Source organism: Citrus sinensis, chromosome 8, assembly GCF_022201045.2.
Source record: "Citrus sinensis cultivar Valencia sweet orange chromosome 8, DVS_A1.0, whole genome shotgun sequence".
NCBI lineage: Eukaryota > Viridiplantae > Streptophyta > Magnoliopsida > Sapindales > Rutaceae > Citrus > Citrus sinensis.
Genome location: NC_068563.1, coordinates 5,132,454 through 5,156,251, shown reverse-complemented (window position 1 = coordinate 5,156,251; position 23,798 = coordinate 5,132,454). Strand labels below are relative to the sequence as shown.

General features: G+C 35.3%; 3 protein-coding genes, 1 long non-coding RNA gene and 1 other non-coding gene across 6 annotated transcripts; 3 read left to right on the top strand and 2 right to left on the bottom strand.

Annotated features, from left to right (window-relative positions):
• Positions 1 to 3,111: 3,111 nt before the first annotated feature.
• Positions 3,112 to 3,825, bottom strand: LOC127899132 (uncharacterized). The gene is made up of 2 exons (XM_052432109.1): positions 3,508 to 3,825; positions 3,112 to 3,435 (listed from the first exon to the last, which is right to left on the bottom strand). The coding sequence occupies exons 1-2, from the start codon at positions 3,823 to 3,825 to the stop codon at positions 3,112 to 3,114; spliced, it is 642 nt and encodes a 213-aa protein (XP_052288069.1).
• A 6,644-nt stretch (positions 3,826 to 10,469) lies between these two features.
• Positions 10,470 to 12,312, top strand: LOC112496714 (uncharacterized). Its single transcript, XR_008051320.1, has 2 exons — positions 10,470 to 11,115; positions 11,249 to 12,312. It is a non-coding gene; the product is annotated as an uncharacterized LOC112496714 (long non-coding RNA).
• LOC112497378 (small nucleolar RNA U30) lies at positions 10,627 to 10,712 on the top strand. Its single transcript, XR_003064176.1, has one exon. It is a non-coding gene; the product is annotated as a small nucleolar RNA U30 (small nucleolar RNA).
• Positions 12,313 to 13,494: 1,182 nt separating the features above from the next.
• LOC102624375 (universal stress protein PHOS34) lies at positions 13,495 to 16,094 on the top strand. The gene is made up of 5 exons (XM_006469081.3): positions 13,495 to 13,910; positions 14,537 to 14,616; positions 15,178 to 15,296; positions 15,621 to 15,697; positions 15,789 to 16,094. The coding sequence occupies exons 1-5, from the start codon at positions 13,673 to 13,675 to the stop codon at positions 15,812 to 15,814; spliced, it is 540 nt and encodes a 179-aa protein (XP_006469144.2). The 5' UTR covers positions 13,495 to 13,672; the 3' UTR covers positions 15,815 to 16,094.
• Positions 16,095 to 18,664: 2,570 nt separating this feature from the next.
• Positions 18,665 to 21,689, bottom strand: LOC102624657 (transcription factor bHLH63-like). Of its 2 annotated transcripts, XM_006469083.4 has the most exons (8): positions 21,314 to 21,689; positions 20,715 to 21,213; positions 20,347 to 20,592; positions 20,112 to 20,246; positions 19,935 to 20,006; positions 19,587 to 19,808; positions 19,406 to 19,487; positions 18,665 to 18,868 (listed from the first exon to the last, which is right to left on the bottom strand). In XM_006469083.4, exons 2-8 carry the CDS (start codon positions 21,192 to 21,194, stop codon positions 18,831 to 18,833), a joined length of 1,275 nt encoding a protein of 424 aa, XP_006469146.2. In that variant the 5' UTR covers positions 21,195 to 21,213; positions 21,314 to 21,689; the 3' UTR covers positions 18,665 to 18,830. The 2 variants fall into 2 exon arrangements, with proteins under 2 accessions (XP_006469146.2, XP_006469145.2); XM_006469082.4 differs by having other exon boundaries at positions 20,715 to 21,689.
• Positions 21,690 to 23,798: the final 2,109 nt, after the last annotated feature.

Sequence of the window (23,798 nt, the reverse complement as noted above, 5' to 3'; positions counted from 1 at the left end):
TTGAAAGCTTATTAGCAACCTTCAGCTTGATGTCATTGAAAAAGCTGCTTCTCTTTCTCCCAATCATCGATGGCAAGCCTAGATATTTCTCATGTCTCGACACAATATTGAGCTGAAATAGATTCCCAATAGCCTCAGCTTGATCTTACTGTACATTGCCACTGATAAAAAGGGAAGATTTCTCGAAGTTAAAAATTTGGCCAAAAGCTGTGGAGTAACACTCAAGGATCATCTTCAAGTTGTGACAGTCGGCCATGGAGGCTCTACTGAAGACCAGGCTGTCATCAGCAAAAAGGAGGTGCGAAATCTTTAGATTGCTTCCAAAAGATAGCCCATGAATGAGCTGTTGTTGCTCAGCTTGCTGCAGCAAAGATGAAAAGGCCTCTGCACATGTAATAAACAAATATGGGGAGAGGGGGCATCCTTGACGTAAGCCCCTTTGAGGTTTAATTAAGCCTTTCACTGCACTATTTATTAACACTGAAAATGAAACCGAACTAATGCACCTCATAATCAAGCTAATCCATTGCTGCGAGAAGCCTAATTTTTCCAAAGTTTGCTCTAAGAAATTCCATTCCAATCTATCATAAGCTTTACTAACATCAAGCTTTAAGGCAATTAATCCATTTCGCTTGCTTTTACAGTGCCTAATTTTGTGCAAACATTCATAGCCAACTATTATATTGTCAGTGATCAGCCTATTGGGAATGAAGCCACTTTGCGACGGAGAGATGATTTTGTGCAAAACTTGCTTAAATCTATTAGCAACTGTTTTAGCAACAATTCTATAGCTGACATTGCACAAACTAATAGGCCTAAAATCTGTCACTTTCCTAGGCTTTCCGATTTTTGGTATCAAAGCAATGTAAGTGTGGTTTAGAGGGCCTATGGTACCTTGAGAATTAAGGATATGCAGACAACTGGTGAGCACTCCCTCCTTGACCGTATGCCAATGCTTTTGGTAAAACACGGCTGGCAAACCATCCAGCCCCGGAGCCTTTGTTGGGCACATTTGGCTCAGCGCTTCCAACACTTCCTCGGCTGTAAAAGGTGCCCCCAAACTTTCATTCATACTGGCTGAAACTCTTGGAGTTATTCCTTCCAAAGCTGCTGCAATTTGATCTTGGCTCGGCTGGGTTGATGTAAAAAGCTTGGTGAAATAGTTGCAAAACTCATGCTCTACTTTGATTGGCTCCTCAATCCATCTCTCGAAATTGTCTTCAATCCCCCAAATTCTGTTTTTTTTTCTTCTTGCCGTCGCTTTGCCATGAAAAAATTTTGTGTTTTTGTCCCCCTCCTTGAGCCAATTTGCTCTTGAACGTTGCTTCTAGTAGATTTCTTCATCCATGAGAATATTTTGAATTTGCTTCTCCATCTTCCGAATTTCCTCACCATCTACAAATTGCACCCTTCTTTGTTTTAACTCCCTCAGCTGGAACCTTAGCTTCTCCAATTTTCTGTCACGCTTTCTAAATTCCCTCTTGCTCCACCCCAACAGCCTACCCATCGAAGTTTTTGTTGCTTGTTGAAAGGATTGGGCTGAATTTTCACTGCTCCAGTTTCTATACAGCCCTCATTCCTCCTTAATTATCTCTTTGCATCTGTCATACGAGCTCCACATATCCTCATAATGGATTCGCGAGGAATGTCTACCCTTTTGGATCATACCCTCCCTTCTCTCTTGAACAACCATCAGCACGGGACAATGATCCGAAGTCCAGGAGTCCAGATTACCTGCTGCACAGTCCACAAATCTGTCACTCCAAGCTTTAGAGCAAACAAATATGTCCAACCTTTCTTCCACAAAACCCTCCCCATATCTTCCATTATTCCAAGTAAAAGCATACCCCCGAAACCCGACATCCTTTAAGCCACAATCTCTCAAGACTTCTCTAAACTCATTAATTAAATTCACATTTCTGTCATTGCCGCCCCTCTTCTCATCCGGATGTAAAATTTCGTTAAAGTCTCCACAACACAACCAAGGACTAGAAGATAAAACCGCCAGCCACCTGAGGAGCGTCCAAGTGTGCTTTTTCTGGCTTATTTCCGGATGCCCGTACACTCCTGTAATTCACATTTGATTCCCATTTCGCATTTGAGTTTCGGCATCAATGTGGTGTTGGCTGTATGATTTGATTTGCACCTCAATATCTGACTTCCAGAGCATTGCTATTCCGCCTCCTCTTCCATTACCGTTTACCGCAAGGCAATTCTCAAAGCTCAGCTTACTTGCAATTACATTCATTTGCATGGTTGATACCTTTGTTTCACACAAAAACACCAGCTGAGCACCATGCAACTGGAGGATTTTTCGTAAGGCTTGAAATGCTCGGGGATTCCCCAAACCCTGAACATTCCAGCTGAGGATATTCATGGTTTTCGGCGGGGCTGGCCACCAGCCTCCGCCGATATCTCCATGTTGTTTGCTTCCATAACTACCATCTCTTCTAGCATCAGCGGTTCCCACCCCAGCTGAAGGCTTGCTGTTGAAGAACCATGCATCAGATTTTTTGTCTCGAGCTTGTTTGAGCTAGAGAGTTTTGTTTTTTTCCTTGGGCTTTGCCCGAGTTTTTTCCCCTTTGGCCTTTTCCGAGTTTGTACCTCCATTTCTTCCCCCCCTTTACTTAGCTCGCTAATTAATCTCTTCTACTTCTTCTTATTGGGCTGTAGCTGAGAGACTTCCGGCCCATCATTTTTTCCAGCTTCCTTTTCATGACTTATTTGCATTTTTTCACTCTCTTTTAGGATACCGTTTCCCGCTTGTGTGCCCATTTTCCTTGGGACTGTTGCATTGCCACTTTTCTCAGCTTGCTTGTGGCCGTCATTTTGTTCTTTGTCCGCTGACTGTGTCCCTCCTTGCATTAATTGTTGCTCAGTTACTCCTCCTATCACATCATTCTTAGCATGCTCCATGGTTTGCCCCATTTCCTTCTCACTTTGCACCGACCCGTTTGCCTCTATCGGGTTTTCTTTGTTTTACCCTTTCTGCTGCTGGAAGCTGTGATTTTCTGAGCTTGTTGATTTTTCATCCGATTTTCCAGCCCCATAGTTCCACATTCCCTTGTTCTGATTCCTCTTTGTGAAGCCCCCTACCGTAATCGCTTTCATCTAGCTCCCATATGGTAAATCTTCTCTTGGTTGGTCTTGGTATTTGCCACACTCTTTGTATTGATGTCCTATGATGCCGCAACAATAACAAAAATCCGGCAAACGTTCATAGACCACTGGCATTGGGATATCAGTTTCACCTTCTCGTTTTAGAAATAGTATCCTCTCTAGCGACAGTGTTATATTAATTGAAACTCTTATTCTGGCATATTCCCAAATACAATCTCCATTATCATCAGTTTGGACCTCTTCAACTGATCCTAGCTTCTCACCCAGCTCCCGGAGAAAATCTTTATCCATACACGCTAGTGGAACATTACGAATCTACACCCAAAAGGATGTATGAGTAAAGGATTGTTTTGCGACTTCCCCAATCCCCCTTGGCTCAGCGAGTACAATCAATGCCCTGTCGAAGTGCCATGGTCCCCCTTTTAGCACTCTTTTCTTGTCTGCTTCCTCAGCAAATTTAAACATGAAGATGTTGTTTCCCACACTTTCGATTTGGACTTCTTTGAAGGTCCTCCACACCTGCTGTAACGCAGCCTTTAGACCCTCTTTATTTACTCCCTTCGTGAGCATTACTTTACCCACTAAGCAGCCTTCCATCATTAGTTCTTTCTTTTTTTCCAAATTCACCTCCAGTGTTATTTTGGCTTTGTCTTCCTCTCTGATATTTATTGCTTGACACTTGCGAATTAGCTCTTCAGTGTCCATGGTAAATAACGCTTTACACTACCTTTGGCTCTTCGAAACTTTCTCCACCAGCACACCAATCCCAACAGCTTGCTGGTTTGGATTACTTTCCACTCACTAGGAGTGACCACATGAGTCCTTACGACCCCTTAATATTTCCATTCAAGCCTCTCTAAAGAGAGAGAGCTATTCGAAGGAAAAACCCATCAAGACATAACAATTTTGAATACTTACTTCTATAAAAAGGCATGTTAACCACAAGCAATACTGACGAGACTGGGATACTAACATCCTAACTAGATATCTAAAATTTTGAATAAATCTACCTCATGCATGTTATCAGCCTGATATAAAGTCAAATAAAGACATGATTAACTTGTTGGGTTTTGCTTTACTCTTTTTTCTTCTATTTGGGCATTTTTTGTAGTGCTTAGTAAAGAAGTAGGTACCCAAATTGAGATCAAAAGGTAAAAGATTGTTCATTTAAGTATGCAGCAACTATGCTCAGCTATACAGGACAAAGGATAAAAGTTGGCATGAATCAGAGGAGGATGGATGTAGGCAGCTTAAGTAAAGACAATATAAGTACTAGTTTTACTTAATTTAGTATATAAAAATAAAACTCAATCTCCAAATCCCAGCAATAACTAACGTTACTAAGCTTAGCACTCTGCACAGTGATCAACTACTCACAAAAAGAGAACATCTGGTGTATAATTTATAAGCTAAAATAAATCCAAACAACTCTAGACTCAAACGATGAATATACCCTTCATAGTGACTACTTAGTCAACCTAACAACTCACTCAAGCACCATTTATAAACAAAACTTAATTGTCATGTATTCAATAGCAGCATTGTCATCTTCAAAATGAAAGCAAAAATCATTTTTAAAGACAATTTAAACATTAGTTCTACTTCATTAAGTTTATGAAATAAAGATCAAACCCTCAGTTCCACCCACAAACCAACATCACTTAGAAAAACATAACATTGGGTACACCATTTACAAGTTTAAATAAACCCATGCAATTTCCATGTTATTGCTCTAAATCTTGTCTCAAATATCCTTCTTCAACAAGGTGTTAACCAACCAAACAGCTGTTTATGTCATGAATATTCATATCTTAAAGAACAAAGCGTATAACCCATCTCAACATAGTCATGCCAAGTTCTTAATTCTAGTAGTAATCAGCCTCCAAAATCATTATCCAACGAAACAATAGTCAACAAAAATAACAAATATTGTCATGCATTTTGATGATTTGAAGAAAAGACGCACATGCCTCAACTCTGCAGACTCATATAAGTAATATTATACAACCTTAACTTCAATTTTAGCTCATCTCAACACCGTAAAATTAAAAAAAAAAAAAAACAACAAACAATGGTTACCTGGCATGCGGCTTCATTGCGAGTTGGTCAATTCTTAGCCATCACCGGTATTTGCTGATAGCCATTGAATTATTTCGAACTCTTACATCAGTTTCTGTCGTAGTCGATAGGATTGGCAAAAAAGCCCGGCTCAGCCTAGGCCTAGGGGTCTAAAGCCTGGCCCACATGGGTTGGGCATGGATATGGGACAAAAAATATAAATCCTGGCACAGATTGAGCTTGGGTAAGGGTCTAGGAAAAAAGTTCATGCTTAGCATGGGCTTTTTATTTTATAAATAAAAAATAAATTTAATTTAATAAAAAAAGAAAAAGTCAAAATTTTAAATTAATATATTTTTTATATTAGTATTTGTGATTTATTATATTGTGTTACTAATATTTTGTTTATTAGACTATTATTCTATTATGTATTGGATACATATTGTTTATTTAAATATTTTTTTATGCCTAGGCCTGACTTAACACTAGTTGGATGGGCTTTTGAAGGGCTTAGGCTTGTTATAAATAATATGGGCTTAGGCCTGGGCTTGGAAAAGCTTGGCCCAAGCCTGTATTTTGCCAACTCTAATGGTCAATTCTGATTGCTTCCCTGACATCTTATTGGTCACACTAATGAATTAGGAATTTGTCCCCACCATACCTAAAAAATAGGAGAAAAAGAGTGAAGTGTCATTCATTAGGGTCTTTAGTGTAGACACTCTAACGGATGTTGTGCAAATTTTGTTGTACTCGCAAGCACACGAATCTATTGTAGAATAATTTTGTAATGACGAATGTCGATCTTACGAGGAGGTAGATTTAATTATGCCAAAAGGCTAATTTTTTGGTGTAAATGTAAGTTGGTTGGAAGTGAATTTTTTTTTAATTTTTAAATCTTAAGATTGAATTTAAAATGACGAGAATGAATTAAATATGAAACAAATGCAAATAAAACGCTTGAGTCTCTAGATTCACACTCAACATTCACCATAAGCTTAATATTTCCATTTTAGTTCTAATTAATTCATGAGGGGGGTATTTCCACTCCTCATAATCCTCACTCTAATAAATATAGTATCAAGCACTCAGAGTGCCAGAGGTAATGATTTTCCACTAAGTGTGGTGTCAAGAACACGTTGTCCCATACGATAGTAATCCTCGACAACGTGGCAAGATCATCCATTAAATAGCTTAGATACATTCTTTGTTGACACTGAATCAAGACAACACACAAAATACTAAAGGAAAACTTTCTCTCTAATTAATATGGTGCTAAATGCTCATTGTTCCAGACAGTAACGATCTTCCATTAGAGAACCGGTATATTGTGCAAAATCTAAACAGAATACACTATATGTTGACAATGGATCAAAACAACCACATAAATTAGATAGGAAAAGAAAATAAACTTACCTAATTAAACTCATTGATCATGTTGAGACTTCATATTCAACCCAAGCTCGAAACTAAACTAATTACTCATAATTGAACTATGGATAAAATAGTAATTTTATTAAAATACATAGAAATTATAAGATGGAGAGAGAGTTACAGAAAATGGAGCTAAAAATAGATTAAAGGGTATCAAATTAGGAGGGGAGGAGCCCTCTATTTATAGATATGATGGATAAACCATGGCCATTGGATAAAAATAATTCGAACGCTCATGATTGCGTCACGTGGCAAGTTTTGATTGGTTGGAACACATCACCAGTCAACACGACAGCAACATTTCAGTTTAATAAGATGTTGTCATATTATCGGTCAATGCCACATCAATATTTTGGTCTAATAGCATTTTGTCACGTCATCAGTCAACGCCACATAATCAACCAATGCCTTATCAATTGGCTAATAGGATACTGTCACATCATCAGTCAATGCCACATCATCGTATAGTATATGTGAACAGTACCATATTTATGAATAATGTCGTATATATGAATAGTACTGTATACGTGAATAGTACTTAATACCCTTTATGCTTTTCCTGAGGTTTTCGACCGTTCCAAGTTTAAGAATGTCATATGTTTCGCTGTCTAACTTCTCGTTAGTTGTGAAATAGCCAAAATATCTCTGAAATACATAAAATACTTAAATTATAATAAAACACACATAATAAAAGCTTAGAGTATTTTAACACGTGAAAGTGAAAATATTAGTGAGACTTGGAGCATAAAATGATAATTTTTCCTGTATAAATATGCATTCTCCAGTATTCAACAATGGGCTATTAGATGAGGCCAACACTCACAACGCTTCTATTGCTGTTACTTCACGCTTTTGTTACTGCTTGTTCTAGCACCACAAATCTACTGTCTTGAATGGAAATTGGCCAAATTAAAGGTCATTTACCACATCCAAACTTAACAGTTATACATTGTTGAGTTTGATTCTATTCTAAAATATATGCTTAATAATTGGAAGACTGCCTGAATAGATCTTACTAAGATTCTAGCAACTTTTTTGCCTAAATTTTTTTACAATTTGGATGTAGGTTGCTAGATAGAGGAGTGAGATAGATGTGTTTCTTGTCTTTGAATACCTAAACCTTTATTTGCATTAATTCATTAGCAAGCACAAGATCACTTTGAATACACACATTATAAAAGGTAAGCAAATTTTCATAATAATTGGAACATTTTGCACACTTGTACGGCCGTAATCATGTAAATTCATACATACACAATTGTTGTTGTGTAAATCATGTGCAGAACAAATATTTGAGAACAAAATGAGATTTCAACAAATATAGTTAGAAAATCCATTACAAGACATCGATATGATGCAAATGTAATGAAAATGTGAGTTGTTTTATTGTTTATCACAAATCAAATAAAACCCTAAAAATAATATAATGTTAAGAAAATGAATAAATAACACAAAATAAATATAAAGTTTAATTACCTTATTCATTGAATGAATAATGCACCTAATTACAAACCAAAATCTCAATACATTGGTTGTTCAGGAGTGATTTTGAGAGTGTGGAGTGACTTTGAGAGTGTGGAGTAAAATTGAATGAAGAGTGAAATAGTGTGGAAGTAAAAGGGTGTGTGTTGGAGGTGATTTGTGTGTGTACTTTATATTTTTCTTTAAAGACATTTTAGATAATACATCACACAAAATGACATATCCACATAATTATCAAGCATGTGGTATATTTTATTAAATATCCTATTTTTTAGGTATATTTAATTCCTACAACGAGTTTCCTCAATGCATTTCTTAAGAATTGTAATGGTGATTTGAATATGTGTTTTTGATTTGTGAAGATGAAAGTTACCCATATCATTGTTTTTATTTTGGTGTAAAGACTGTTGGACATCATCATGCTTCTATTGTTACCCAGCGGGCATTATGATGCTTTAGACAGTGTCCAAAATGCAAAAATTCAAAATGGTTTTAGTATTTAAGCAATTTAGCATGCAATTATTTATATGCCCTCACATACTAAGTGCCTGTTTGGTATGGCTTATTTAAAAGCCATAAGTGCTTATTTAATCGTATAAGCACTTTTTAAAATTTTTTATGGTGTTTGGTTATTTTTTTAATAGAGTTTTTTTAGCTTAAATAAGTTAATTTACCTCTACTAGTAAAAGCCCAAAATTTGAGCTTTTGGGAGTAAAGGCTATAGAGCTTTTCTAAAAATATATAATATAAAAAATATCACACATTTTAATAGTTCAAAAGTGCTTTTTTTATTGCCAACCAAACACCCAATGACTTTTTGTCCAAAAGCTCTATTGGTATAAGCTCTACTGCTATAAGCTCTACTGTTATAAGCTCTATTTAATAAGTTGTACCAAACGGAGCCTAAATATATAATCAACTATATACTAAGGGTAAGGGTATAAAAGGAAGGTGCCTTATACATTCTATCTAAGTGAAGGGACCTTAAACCTCAGGGGATAAAATTGAAAATTACCCTTTTGGATGAATAGAATGGAGTGAGGCTATCATGACACCTCGTCCCTTCTTTGTGCTTTTGTGCCTAAAAGACTATACTAATTCTTCAAGTGCAATATTAGCATCATGACTTTAAGAAGTAATACTCAAGCGAAAATTGATTTTAGTAATTTATCAGTTGACACAAAAATGATAGTATGGTCATAGCCATCAAAACGTAAGATTTCATCAATAAGTTTTTCATCACTGGCGTTTGACTCAACATCGCCCTAAAATAAGCTTGTGCTAAGTAATTTCTCAACCAATTTCCATTATCTTGTTGCTGCATAGATTTCTTTCCTAACGCACACTTACTGATGGGTCTGATATGTGATTGCAAAATGTTCTATTGTAATGTAAATTAAATAATTGTATTACTTGTGTCAAATTTGTTATTGATCTATGTTTTGTTTCTTCGATGCTATGCTAAAAATGAATATCGTTATTGATAAGTAAAGATAATTTGAAATAATTTGAAAATAAATATAACTAATTGTATAGTAGGGATTAATGAGATAAAGTGAGGGGGTTAAATATGGTGCTACTTTTAACTTTAGAGCGTCTCACAAAAAAAGTGAGAATGATGCTATATAGATAACCATTTACATTCCTTAAAAGGCATTCTCTAAGTACAATAAAAAAGAGTGATAATGTTCATTCGCAACAGAAATTATATATTATTGTTTCTTTGAGTTAATGAATGTTGAATTTTCTATTAGAAAAGACCCCATTTTTTTCATAAATTTGAATTTCTATTTTACTTTGTTTTAAATAAAAGAAAATACAGGACTTTTTATTACCTAGGCTGATTTATAAATAAATATTTGTGTGAATGTTGATCCATATGAAAGAGTAAATACAACATATATACCATCAAAGCACTCGAAACGTATATTTAATAAAAGAGTAACAACAATGCAATAATCCTTGAATAATTTGATTTAATAAGAAGAAAAAGAATAAGCATATATGATTGTGAAGGAAATAAGCCATGAAATTATAAAAATGTTGTTAATTGTTACTGCATTATTCTGTAACTTTCAAATATTAGTAACGATATTATAATATATTGACATACTTTTTTTCGTAATACTTTTTTATAATAAGTTAAAGAAATAATAATATTTTATCCTCTTAATGATTTCAGTTTATTTAATAAATATATAATTTAATCATTTTATTAAAAAATCTATAATTCTAATTAAAAAATCTATAATTCTAATTAAAAAATAGAGTTGAATTTTGGACATACTAAGAAGTAATATAAAAACTCTATAATTATCTGACGAATTATAAAAACAAAAGGGTATCAATGAAATTTATGAGCACGCCTCCTCCAGTCTTCTTCTCCTCTCTCTGCCTATAAATAGTAGTAATGCGAAAAGCGAAACCCTAAACCCCAATTCAGCCGTCTGCGTATATACTTTTTCTCAAAATTTCTTTCTTTTTTTTTCTTAATATGATTTTTTTTTTAATTTTATACTTCTTCGGAAGAGAAAGTGCGATGATGATGAGTGAAATTAATCTCGTTAATCTGAGATTAACATGAGGAAAAATTCTCCAATCCATTCTTAATTATCCTGAGCACCTTCTCTTCCTCTTTAGTCTTTCCGTTTCTCTTTTTTTTTTTTTTTAAATAATAACGATCTTATGCCAGGATTGTGTTGGAGCCGTTGATGGGTATGCACATTCCAGTTATGGTACGTGTAGACGAGCGGGGACCTTTCCGTAACCAGAGTGGATTACTTTCTGCAAAACGTGCCGGCGGCTTGCTCATTTGATTTGAAGTTTCATTATGTCCCTGGCTGGTTGGGAAGGCTCAGCGTCAGATTTGCGAGTTCTAAATTCAGCGCTCACGAGACGCAATATACAGTAAGGTCCCCCAGGATGTTGTTTATGGTTACGTGGGACTCACTAGAATGTTTTTTGCAGATCCGAATTAATTGCATACAAACACAGAAGATGATGAGGTCTAGGGTGCTTAAATATGTAAGGTTTTGGGACAATTCTATAGGCCCTGGGATCCCGTATACGATAGCGGAGAGAGTGGCATGTGTTTATGGGTTTGCCTTTTAAGTCCCTTCTCTTGAGTTCTTATTGAATAAAACCTTTAATGATCCAGGAAAGCACTACCTTGTGGATAACAAGTACGCCAATATGCCAGGCTTCATTGCCCCATATCAAGGTGTTCCCTACCGCACAAACCAAATTCCCAGCGGTTATCATCGACAAGATGCCAAAGAGCTATTTAATCAACGGTATTCATCATTACGGAATGCCACTGATCGTATTTTTTGGGGCCCTAAAGGGGCAGTTCACCATTTTGTTGTCTGCTCCTCCATGCCCATTACAAACACAGGTGAAGTTGGTAGTGGTTGCCTGTGCATTGCATAATTACACACGAAGGGAGAAGCCAGATGATTGGCTTTTCAGAATGTATGAAGAGGACACGTTATTGCCAACGGCAGAATCCTTGCACCCATTGTAGGCAGAACAACCAATGTTGCAAGTTAACACCCGGGCTTTGCAGTTCTGTTTTCAAACAGAACTAGAACTCGCCTGCACTGAAATGTGTGATGATTACATCAGTGGGTTAGCATCTGTGTAGCTCCTCCTCGGAGGGTAAGCTGATTAATTGTAATGTTGTGATTGGTTTGGCAAGTTTACTCTCCGGCTCCGGCCATGACTTGAATAGTTTCGAACCTGGAGTCGGTTTATGCATTTGAAAAATGTAGTACATTGACAACTAGAAGTACTATGTTTTGCATTTGCTGGACTGCAATATTTCAAGTTTAAATCTTTAGCTGGAGAGCAGGCTGAGGATAGAATTTTGTTTGAGGAAAAGGATTTGGACTGGCAAAAAGTGCATATCACATGGTAGAGCTTCAATATTTGTTTGTAGATGTGTCATTGGATGGATTTGGGCAGACGCAATCACAACTGCTTCAGAGAAAACATATTATTGCCGGATTTTGTTAGGAGATGAAAACATACTGTAGATCGGGATGCAGAAGATTGGAGTCCTGAATTCAAAAAAAAAATTGGATAGATTTATTAATATATTTATTCTTATAAAATAAGCCCATTAATTATTTAAATAAGCCCATTAATGACATTAATAATAATATATTTATGTTTTCATACGAAATTTGAATAAATCTACATTAACATGGCTCTTTAATGTAATCAAGACCTTTACACTTTTTGGTATGTCAGATTGGACTAAGTTGGACATGATATTATTTATTAATTAGTCTTATGAGGATTTGTTAATGTATTGGGTACAAAGTAACGATTTAAATCGTCTTTATTTGATTAAAATAAGTTGACAACTCATATGTACTTACGAGAATCTCATAAATTCTTAAATAAATGATTGTTTGATCATCTACCAAAATCTTAAGCGTGAATTTAGCTTACCCGAGCCTAAGTTGTCAAATTAAGTGGGCTATTGTCACATTTTACGCTGTTAGCAAAGGTGAAGTCAATAAAATAAGCAATTTGAATTTGGGTCGGGGAGTGAGGACAGTTGCGTAATCCTCAAAAGTAGTTACATCAATAATTAAAAATAAAATAGCGAGTGATGTAACATTTAACATAAGTAGTTACATCAATAATTAAAAATAAAATACCGAGTGACGTAACATTTAACATGTTGCGTGGATAGATATAATAAGATAATTACATTAACAATAAAAAATTAAGTCAACTAACACCAATCAACATTTAAGATGTGGCAAACAAAAGTAATTATTAAGTAATTTTTAAAAATATGTTTAGTGTTAGAATTGAGAAATATGTGGACGGCATGAACTATTTTAAAGAAATATAAGGAGAAGAAAGAAAAAGAGGAGAGAAATATAAATCTTTTATCCAACTAAATAACGAAAGTAAGAGCCACTTGGGCTTGTAGCCCAGTGGTGGACCATTGCCCTCAAAGTTAAGCATGACTATGAGGGCAATGGTTCGAGTCCCCACGGACTCAACCTCCTCCAATTAAATATAATTGTGTGGAGATTTCCATAAACGTCTTTCTCCCTTGCGAAATGCGAGTGGAGTAGAGACATCCCTCCTCCGTGAGGGGTATTTGGGATGAGCATGTACTTCATAGAATAAAAATGTAATAATATAAGTTGAGAGTTTGTATTTTCCTTTCTCTCTCCCTTTTTTTTTAATTACTCTTTCTTTTTTTAATCATTTCTTCTAAGTTCTAACCAAAGATAAGGATAAATTAATAAAATTACCAAAATCACGAGGAATTTTACCGTTTTAGATGCCAAAAAATTTCTAGATTCCCGCGCTCTCACAGACTTTGTCTTGTCGTAAACAAATCCAACACTTATTTTACACATTTGGAGAAGACCATTCAAAGATGGTCAGCTCGACACGACTCTTCCATTAATGTATTGAAATTATTATTATATTAATAATATCGATAAGAGATTATCGAACGTGTCTTTTACCGAAATCACGGAAAGGGGTTTGTTTCTTTTTATTATTTTTCTTTCCATTTAACACAGAGAGAAGAAACAGAGAAACAGGGACAATGGAACCGGTGAAGGAAGAGGAAGAAGTTTACAGCTGGAGAGAGGTGAATCTGCCGGCTCTGTCGCCCACGGCGGCAGCAGAACCAGAGCTTGAGAGAGAGACAGGGGAGAGAAGGAGAGGCAGAGACATATTGATAGCCGTCGATCATGGTCCCAACAGCAAGCACGCCTTCGATTGGGCCCTCATCCATCTCTGCAGACTCGCTGACACCATCCATCTTGTCCATGCTGTTTCCAGTATGTTTAAATTTACCCCTCCCCCCCCCCCCCCTTTTTTTTTTATTATCATACATACAATCTTGTTGCAAAAGGATTCATACCAATGCTTTGTTTCTTCTTTCTTGTCTATTCCTGAACGAGATGTGTACAGGAGAGCAATGATGAAGGAGATGCATAAAAAATAATTTTGAGAAATTTGAGGGTTACAAATGGAAAGTTAAGTAGTTTAACATACCATTAATTTCATCTTTAAAAGTCAAGAATAGACAGAGGAAAACAACTGAGAGATCCGAAATCTTGTTTGTGTAGGCTCTTGTTCATCACTAAAATCTTGACATGAAACTTGATTATTTTGTGTTCTTGTGGGTTTTAGTTCTTTGTTCTGAATTTGATTATCTTCTTGTTACAAATGAATTGTTATAACAATGCCTCTAATGGTCATTAATCATCCCCATTTGTAAATGTTACGTGTCATTTAATATTTAAGAATAGACAGAGAGAGGCACCCCGGGGGGGGGGGGGGGGGGGGGGAACTGTATGGGCGAATTTGCTACTAAAATCTTGACGTGTGTGCATTGAATTTATAATTGTATGTTCTACTAGTTTTAATGAAAAATGGGGGCATATGGCTTTTATCCTTTCAGGTGTGCAGAATCAAATTGTTTATGATATGAGCCAGGGGCTGATGGAGAAGCTTGCTATAGAGGCTATGGATGTTGCTATGGTCAGTCCTTTTGAGTATTTCTCAATACCATCTGGTGAAACTTTGTTTTATTGTTGCTTCAAAGATGTTAGAAATGTAAATCTTGAATTAGGAGAGGCCCTGAATCACTAGTGAACTCAGTACCTGTCTTTTTCAGCTTCAGTGAACTTGATTTTTCTCTGAAACACCATTGATTGCAATAGTTTAAGATGATTGATTATGATATTACCATCGTAATTGAGCTCCTAAAAGCATCCTTTGCATGCAACACCAGAATTTGTTTCCCATACTGTTTTGTCGCATCTTGCATGTACCTAAATATAAGATTTTCCCTTGGATGATACTAAGGGTACAAATTATTTTGTACACAATGGTTTGCATCCCCAGCATTACCTTTTTTTCTTTTTCCTCCTTTATTTTGGTAACAAATATAATAGAGCTAGTTTTTTTAATTTGGAATACAAGACCTCATAGCCAAATAGGCATAGCACACTGATTATGACTTTTGACAAATCAATAATTGTTCAAGGTTGGTGTCTTGAGAAGCATTAGCATCAATCTCAAATAATTTATATGGAGCAGGTGAGGACTAAGGCTCGGATTGTGGAAGGGGATGCAGCTAAGGTAATTTGCAAGGAAGCTGAAAGGTTAAAACCAGCAGCTGTGGTGATTGGTAGCCGAGGCAGAGGCCTAATACAGAGGTAGGTTCTCTCCCTACCATCTATTTTCTCTCTCTATCTCTTCTTGTGTATGTGCATGTTTTTTTCTAATGAGTCATTATCAAGTAACAGTGACCTTACTTTATTAAATTAAGGGACAAGTTAAAAACAGAAGAACACGGTATTCCAATACATTATAGGACAAAATACACTGCATTAGAGTGTATGTTTTTCATGTCTTTTAGGGGATCCCTTACTTTAATAAACTAGGAGAACCTTTATTGGAACATCCCTCTTTTCTAATTATTTATTTATTTTTCATATTGTGTTAATGCCCCTCTCTAACATTGCTGGATTGCTCTACAGTGTACTGCAGGGAAGTGTGGGTGAATATTGTTTACACCATTGTAAAACTGCTCCTATTATAGTTGTTCCTGGAAAAGGTACTAGTCCCAGTTGCATTCCCTGCTTTTAATAAGATGGCTTTGTAGCGTAGGAGTAACTTAAGTAGAATTGTATTTTGTGGATTGGCAGAAGCCGGAGATGCATCATTGATATGATGGAACCAGCTACACTTTTGGGGATCTGTAGGTCATGAACTTTGTGTGCATTGTGTGATCGTTCAATTGATTGTTTTTATTAGCTAGTGTTAGGAAGAAAGCTGCATGGAAGAATGTCTGTAATATCTAAAGAAGACTTCATTGTCCTTTTTTTTCCTTGTTGATACTTTAGTTTTGATTATTTGTAATTTAAGTATCTGATGGCACCAATTTAGTTCAAAACTTTGTAATATATTTTCTGTTATGACTCTTTTTAATAAATGCCTCATGTGTCTTGTCATTTTCTCATTATCTGATGCTAAACTCAGTTGCATTCTGATAATTTCTAGATCAGCTAAGCTTCTATGAACAAACGGCAGAACTGTAGCTGTCTAGTTTTAGCAGAGTATCATTTTGAACTTGAATAAATAGATCTTCTTTGTTTCTTGTTCTACCTTCTTCAGAAGCCATTATCGAATCACTTGTTTAGTCTAGGATTTAGTTGAGAGTTTGTATTTTCTACACAGACGATCGTTCAATATCACTTGCTTTTGATGCTCATAAGCATTCTGTGTCTGTCTCGTTTGGAGAGCACCATTGGAGTTCTTGTCAACAGATGCTGCTCTAGTGCCTATATAATCCTACCTGCAAGCAAAATGATATTATATTGTTGTATGTTAGTGCCTTTAGAGGTCATACATTTATCTTCAATATTTTCTCTCAATCCTGTTAATCCAAGCAGAGATAATTGCTTTGGGATTGCCCGTTGTTTTTCAGTTGCCTCCAGCTGCCCAAAAAGTGAGAAAGAAAAAGCATTATTTGCACACCCTTATTACCCTTTTCTTGTTGGGTTATATAAATCAAAAGTTATGCTTTTTCTGTCTATGAAAACTTTGCAGAAATTGAGTTTGTGTCAAGGTAAAGACAAACTTGGGGGGCTAAGGCTAAGCTCATTGCTACTTGCTTTAAACAAATTTTTGTCGTAGCACACTTGCACAAAAGTACACACATAGCCAAGAGAATCTTTGAAGTATTTTTCTTTTTGAATTTTTAAAACCTTGGAATTGCACAATGTGAAAAGGCGAGGAGAAACCTCAAAAATTATATTGGATGGAAAAATTTTTCATAGAGAGCTGGATTGGGGCCGAGAAATTGAAAAGGCAATATCATATTTCAACATCCACAGAAAACAAAGAGAATCAGAGAGATCTTGCCTGTGGATGAGGCCAGGTCCACTTCCTTCGGTGTTACTTATGGCTTGAAAATGAAATAAAACCTTGAGGCTGTTGTGTGAGAATTAGAAGAATATGCATTCAATATTTAGTTGTGCAACTCTCATTGGTCCCCCACTCGCCGCAGCCCACGAGTAGCCCCTTTCTCATTCATTAATGCCCAATTTGGTATTGAAACTGAATTTTAAACTACAACACTAAAGTATTCGGTAAAAATTAACAGTTGTGACTTGAAAGTTAAATTGATTTTAGCGCACGCTAATATGATAAAAAAATCTATAATGTTTTTACTATGTTTGTCCAAATTATTACTTAAAAGTTATATATTTACAATACACTATATATTTTTATTTTATAATTACAATTTTTTTTCACAATAACGGTAGTTTGAAAGTTACAACACTCAATAAATGAAGTTTCTAAATGAAATACATATACAACCATCAAAATTTTACGATGGAACATTTTGCAATGAAAAGTAAAACTTGAAATTTAAAGTAAATTTGTGTAATATAAGATGTAAAGCCAATTTGCTAGTGAGATAACAGTAGTATTTTATCATCATTATGACAATTAACATCAGTACAAACTCTCCATAAAAAAAGAAGTACCGTGCAAGCTTTTCGTCTTTGGCTAAATAGTTACCCTAAGCTCTTTCAAGGCCTCTCTCTCGACAGCTTTGGTTACTTCAATTATTTATTTATCACATGGTTTATCGATTGGCAGTCTAAACCACTCCACATTCCCACAAGTTTAATTTTTACCATGTGCGCATTTGTTATATTATGATTGGTTGAGACTCGAGATATAAATGCACACATCAAGAATTTAGTAAAATCGTGCATTCATGTGGCCTTGTATTTACGCACTTGTGGCAATGTATTGTTGGTTATTATTGGTCCTGTATTGTTGACTAGTATTAATCTTTAATGAAAGACATACTTTTTAAAAAAAAAAATGATTTTTTTTTCTTTTTAAGTAAGATAACTAAGATAAACAATAAATTAAATTAAGAAGAAATATTGTGCTTCTTTAAATAACGTTTCAAAAAAAAATTTCATTTCAAGTAACGTGACACTTAGCCATTGGGTTTGTAATACTCCTGTCCTTAACATATTGAGGACATGAATATGTTTGAGCCCCATGGAGCTCATTCCCTTTGAATAAGATAACTCCTCAAGCATTAGTGGGAGCAGATTTTAAAGGTAATGCTTAGCAGACTTCTCTATTGTACAACAAAGCGTATATACCTAAAATTGTAATATATCTATAGTTTATAACAATTTAAAAAAATTAAAGTGGTGTAGGCGAAGTTAATGAACTAGATTGCTGTAATGTTCCATGCGTAATTTTGTCCACAAAATGATTTTGCATATAGTAAAAAATTAAGAAGATGAATAGGAAAGAAAAAAATTATAAGTTGCAGAGGATGTGAATTGAAGATGTCTCATCCTGCTTGCATTTCCTATCTCAAGTCTTTTTTTCCAACCCCACTAATGCTTAAGCTTTGGTCCCCTGCATCCATCGCTATCATCTTTTATTTATTTTATTTTCTTGAAATCCCATCGCTCTCATCTTTAACTGCATTCAACTATTCAATTTTAACTAAAACTCAGCATGCTGTGATCACACAATTGAATGAAAAAAGGTTAAAGTTAATAGGTATTAGTCTTATTCGTTGTACTTGTCTCAAGTATACATACAAAATATATATACGCTATGTACTTAGAGAAGAAGAAAAGAATTTGAATCAAAGGCATCTGCAATAATCTGTCATAAGAAATCGTGTGATGAATACTCTTGATTCACATCTCCATCTTTAGATTGCTAGCTTCAAGGGTACCTGCATGAGGTCAATTGACTTGAGTTAGATCATTTTCACGAATGCCCATTTTAGAAATTTTTGAGAAATGTAAAATTTCATCAAATTTTTTAAGATCGTTTTGATAATTTATATAATGGAATTAGCACTTATACAAAAGGGGACCCCAGTTAGCTTTATGTCTTTGTATATTGTACATCCACCATTAATAGGTAGTGATAGATAGTTAATGAGTCATGGGGTAGCCAAGATGCACGACAACCTTTAATGTCACCTTTGTTGAAAAACATTTGTGGGAATATTACAAAAAATTTTAAAAACAATAAAAATCTATGGGTTTAATGATTTTAGAATGAGAAAGATATTTAAAAGTTTGCAAGAGGACCCAATTTTTTCCAAAGTGAAATCATTAGCAATTGTGGGGCTCTATAAGGTCTCCATCGTCCGTTGTTAAATTAAACCCACTATGTTGATTCAATTTCTGCCTTAAAACGTGAAAAATAATCAACAGAAAAGATTGACAAGACACATATATGCAATTTCTCTTTAGTTAATTACCTGTAAATTGCTGAGATGGAAAAGATGCCACATTGTAGAAGTTTTGGAAATCAGAATCCCAATTTGAAGAGGGCTGTAAGTGCTGTAAATTAATTAAGTGTTACCTATGTGAGTAAAAAGAATTAATACAGCACAGAAATTGAAAAGTAGAAAATTAAAGAGTGGAGAGGAAACTATTTACAGGGTAGCAAGATGAGTCAATAAATGTTTCCGGGGCCGATACAGGAGCACTGATGGTTCTTCTGAGCCCCATTTCAGAAGGGTTAATGATTCCCAAATCCAAACCAGAACATGAAACAGCTTGTTGTTGTAAAGAATTGAACTGATGAAGATAGGCTGCGGGATGGGTCATTTCTGATGACATTCCAATTGTGGGAAAATTTGATGGGCAAACGGGAAAGGCCTAATGAGTCAAATTAATATCAAACGTTAGTGAAAATAAATATATATGTAACAAGTAATCAATCAATTATAAGCAATTATATATAAATGTAACATGGGAGATTGAGTTTGAAATGTTGCCTCACACCTCTTTGGCAAATAAGTTGTCAACATTGAAGTCAAGCCTTGGATTTACAGCAGCTAGTTTCATCGACAGGAACTGTTCAATTATTGAGATAGATGATTAGAAAGATTAACAATATGTAGAAATAAGCAAAATGAATATTGAGATGAATTATTTTTATTTATTTAATTTTCTTTTTACCTCTACTTGTCTTTGAAGAGATTGAACATAATTGATAATTTCATCAAGCATTCCAGCTTTCCCTGTGATCTTGTTGCATCCTGGTACTAAATCTTGCAAATACTTCATTCTTTCACTGATTTTTTCCCTTCTCACCTGCCAATACAGGTAATTGAATTAGACTTGTTTACAGAGCAAGATTAATGAACTTAAGTTTGTTCATAAGATTTTACTTTCTGGTGAAATTAAAACTCACTCTTTCAGCTAAGCTGTGGCTATCAGTAGCTTGGCCGCGGCGAGCCCGGACATGGATGTAATCATGCTTTTGAACCTCAGAAGCCTTTGAAGTATCAGCAGAAGTTTCTTTATTATTTTTATTATTATTATTAGTATTGCTGTTGCTTCTGTTGTTGTTGTTGTTTTGCTCTGTGATTTTTGACGAGTCTCCTTCTTCTGCTGATCCTTTCATCCTTTTGTCTTTAGTGTTCTCTTCTACAGCAACCTATAATTAATTAAACAATTAATAAGCATTTATAGAGACCAAACTTGTCAAAACTTTCCCTTATAATTCATATAAAATTAAATTAGGCCAAAAAAATAATAAAAAAATAAGGTCAAACAAACCTTTGTGTTTTGAACCTTATCAGCTTTCCTCTTCTTGAAGCTTTCTCTTCCAACCGCAGCACTCACCTTCGCATTCAAAGCAGCCACTGACACCTTCCCCTTCACATCCACGGCCTCTGGCACCACCGCCGGTGGGGAACTAGAGGTTCTTGAAATGGCATAACTGGCCTCAAAACCAGGCCCAAATCCGTAGCCGGCAGCAGGGGCAACAATCTTTCCCAAGTCAGGCCACCCGTTTTCAAAAGCCGGGTCGGGCTTCACTTGTTGTCCCATCATCAAGCCACACTCGTCAAAACCCTGGCTGATCAACTGACTCAACTCACTAAAGTAACGCACTTCCTGCTGCTGCTGCTGCTGCTGCTCTTGATGTTGTTGTTGTTGAAGCTCTTGCTGCTGCTGCGGCTGCTGAAGCTGGTCTTGTTGCCATTTCAAGCGGGCACGTTGCCTCTCAAGTACTGTAATGTCCGCACAGTGCAACATCTCTGGCAGCAACGTCCCTCTATTCATCATTCCAATAAATAAAACAATTACAAGACTCCTAATATTATTATGAATCAAAAAGAAAACAGAAAAGAAGAAGTTGAAATGGTGATGACGACCAAGGGTGGGTTAGGTTTTGTGATTGTACGATATCGTAAGGCTGCTGCTGATGATGATGAGCTTTAACACATTAACACGAGTTCATTGTGAAGAAGAGATTTTGTACTATATATTATCCGAGAGCCCCAGGCGTGTTATATATACATATATGTGCATACATGTATATGTGTACTGGCTCTTTATGGAATGAATTAAAAGAGAGAGAAAAAAATGGTGAGGGTATTGATGGGAAAGTGAATGTGGGGTATATATAGAAAGAAAAAAAGTGAGTGGCCGGAATATGACAGAAACTCCACCGGAATTATTATTAATGTTATGAAAAAAAAAAGATTTTTTTTTTTAATGTATGTATTTTATTTAATATTTATTGAGGGAGGAAGAGAGAGACAAGAGAGGGGGGGAAAATGGGGGAGAGAGTCATGGGAATGCATCCATAACCAGGGAGGCCGTGGGAGATGGGACCCACTGACATGACTGCCACGTGGGAGTGTCCGAAGCATGGACGGTGGGGAGAGATAAGAGAGGGGTTGGGTTTGGTTTTTTGCCACTTCTTTGCTTTGCTTTGCTTTGAGCTGTAAATTGTAAGAGAGAAAGTCGCGTTAGTTTTTGCTGTTTCTTTGGCATTGACCGTGGTAAAGAAGAAGAAGAACAACAACAAAAATGAGTGGAGTTCTCGAAAAGAAATTCTAGTGGGTATTAAAATTTGAATTTTTAGTAATGTTTTGTGCATCTCTCTGGTCTTTGAAAATTTCAAGGAATATATTTAAAGTTATGTTTATAAAGGATTTTATGGAAAAAAATATGAAAGAATTATGAAATCGGTGCATCTAATTTGATATAAATATTTTTAAGTGATGTGTCTTTGATGTTGGTTAACTTTATAATCCATTATTACTAAACTAAGCTTGTAATATCTGCTGATGAGTGCTCGTATTGCTCATAAATCAAAGTCAAGATAGACAGATATAATTAGATTTTCAAAAAAGAAAATTTGCGGCAGAATGACTGTTATGAGAGATGCGTAAATATTAACATCTTGAATTTGACTTACAGATAGATAAAAATTATTCGTTTTTACATGCACGAAAGAGATAGGTCAAACTATTATAAAACCTTTAAAAGGCATATTTGTTAGTTGATTTGGTTGAGTTTAGCATTATTTAGCACAAATATATTAGTTGATTAGATTGAGATGATAATTATTGGAAATTAATTTATTAATCGAATCATTTGATCACTTTAAAGATTCTTTTCTTTAGTTTAATTTAAATTTATCCTCATTATAATCAAGCGTACGTCTACCGAGAGTGTAAGTCCATATAATCACAATATCATTTTATATAGACTTTTTAGCATCGTTCAGAAATTTATACCAAATACAAGTGAGAATAGTTAGAATACTAAAAAAAATAACTCAAAAATACGGAATAGAACGAATTAGTATCCTTCCTTGTGACAAATATATTTTATTATTCAATGATCACGAAGATTCATGATTCCCAACAATGGTATCATTTCTTTTTCCCCTTTTATTTTATTTTATTTTTTGAGAAATAAAAACTAATGGAGTTGCATGGGAACTCACAAATGGATCATCTTATAATTAGTGCATGCGGCAGTGTGTTTAGGATTTTGGGCCCCAGAAGGATGGCGGGAAACCAGTCGTCTGTTACGTCCCCAACCACATGGATTCTTACACGTGGCACCTTCTCGTGCTTCCGATCTGACATATCAGGTCGACGACGTGTCACTCGACGCATTCAAACGGGGTCTAGAGTATCGTGATTGGCAGTTTCGTACCTGGGAAGTTGTAAGAGCTTAACTGTTGACAGATTCCTCCCACTCTACACATGGGTAGGTGTACTTCACTGCTGTTATTTATTGGTCACGTGCTTTTCACGAGTACAAAAAGCGCGTGTTTACAACAAAAGTACTATTACAGGCTTCGGCTTGAGATTCTGTGCGTATTAAGGATTTGTCAGCCCCTTCCTAAAATAGCAGGTTGCTTTTATTATTATTATTAACTTATTTTGTATCTTTGTTAATGATTAGTATGCTTATGTAACCAACTTTCTAATTAAAGCACTAACTGCCTCTTTTTTATATATATATATTTAATGGGTTTAAGTCCAATTATTTGATTGAAATTCATTAATTATGGTCTTTGCTCGACGTGAATCAAACAAAAACAAAAATATGATTAAGGTATGTAAAAGGCAATTGACATGAATATGATAGATTCAATTGATAGATTTAAGTCTCATATTTTTTTTTGTGTGGGAGTTTACTTCATTCACATTATCCATATTAATTTTAAGGAAGACTTTTAAATTTATAGTTCAAATTTAGAAGAGGACTAAGAAAGTGATTGATTAATTAAAAAAATTATATAATCTAAAAGTCGGTTTGAAGCGATACCTAATCTAAACTAGAAAAGCGACATCAGTATTTTTACAATTAAAATATATTTTGAGATTTTTTTTA

Excerpts from the sequence above, each read along its gene's own strand:
- LOC127899132 (XM_052432109.1), bottom strand. The coding sequence starts at position 3,825 with ATGGACACTGAAGAGCTAATTCGCAAGTGTCAAGCAATAAATATCAGA. Across the intron at positions 3,436-3,507 it reads ACTTCGACAGGGCATTGATT|ATTCGTAATGTTCCACTAGC; the intron begins GTACTCGCTGAG and ends TTTTGGGTGTAG.
- LOC102624657 (XM_006469082.4), bottom strand. The coding sequence starts at position 21,224 with ATGATGAATAGAGGGACGTTGCTGCCAGAGATGTTGCACTGTGCGGAC. Across the intron at positions 20,593-20,714 it reads ATAAGGTTCAAAACACAAAG|GTTGCTGTAGAAGAGAACAC; the intron begins GTTTGTTTGACC and ends AATTAATTATAG. Across the intron at positions 20,007-20,111 it reads CTCTTCAAAGACAAGTAGAG|TTCCTGTCGATGAAACTAGC; the intron begins GTAAAAAGAAAA and ends ATAATTGAACAG.
- LOC102624375 (XM_006469081.3), top strand. The coding sequence starts at position 13,673 with ATGGAACCGGTGAAGGAAGAGGAAGAAGTTTACAGCTGGAGAGAGGTG. Across the intron at positions 13,911-14,536 it reads TCTTGTCCATGCTGTTTCCA|GTGTGCAGAATCAAATTGTT; the intron begins GTATGTTTAAAT and ends TTATCCTTTCAG. Across the intron at positions 15,698-15,788 it reads TATAGTTGTTCCTGGAAAAG|AAGCCGGAGATGCATCATTG; the intron begins GTACTAGTCCCA and ends GTGGATTGGCAG.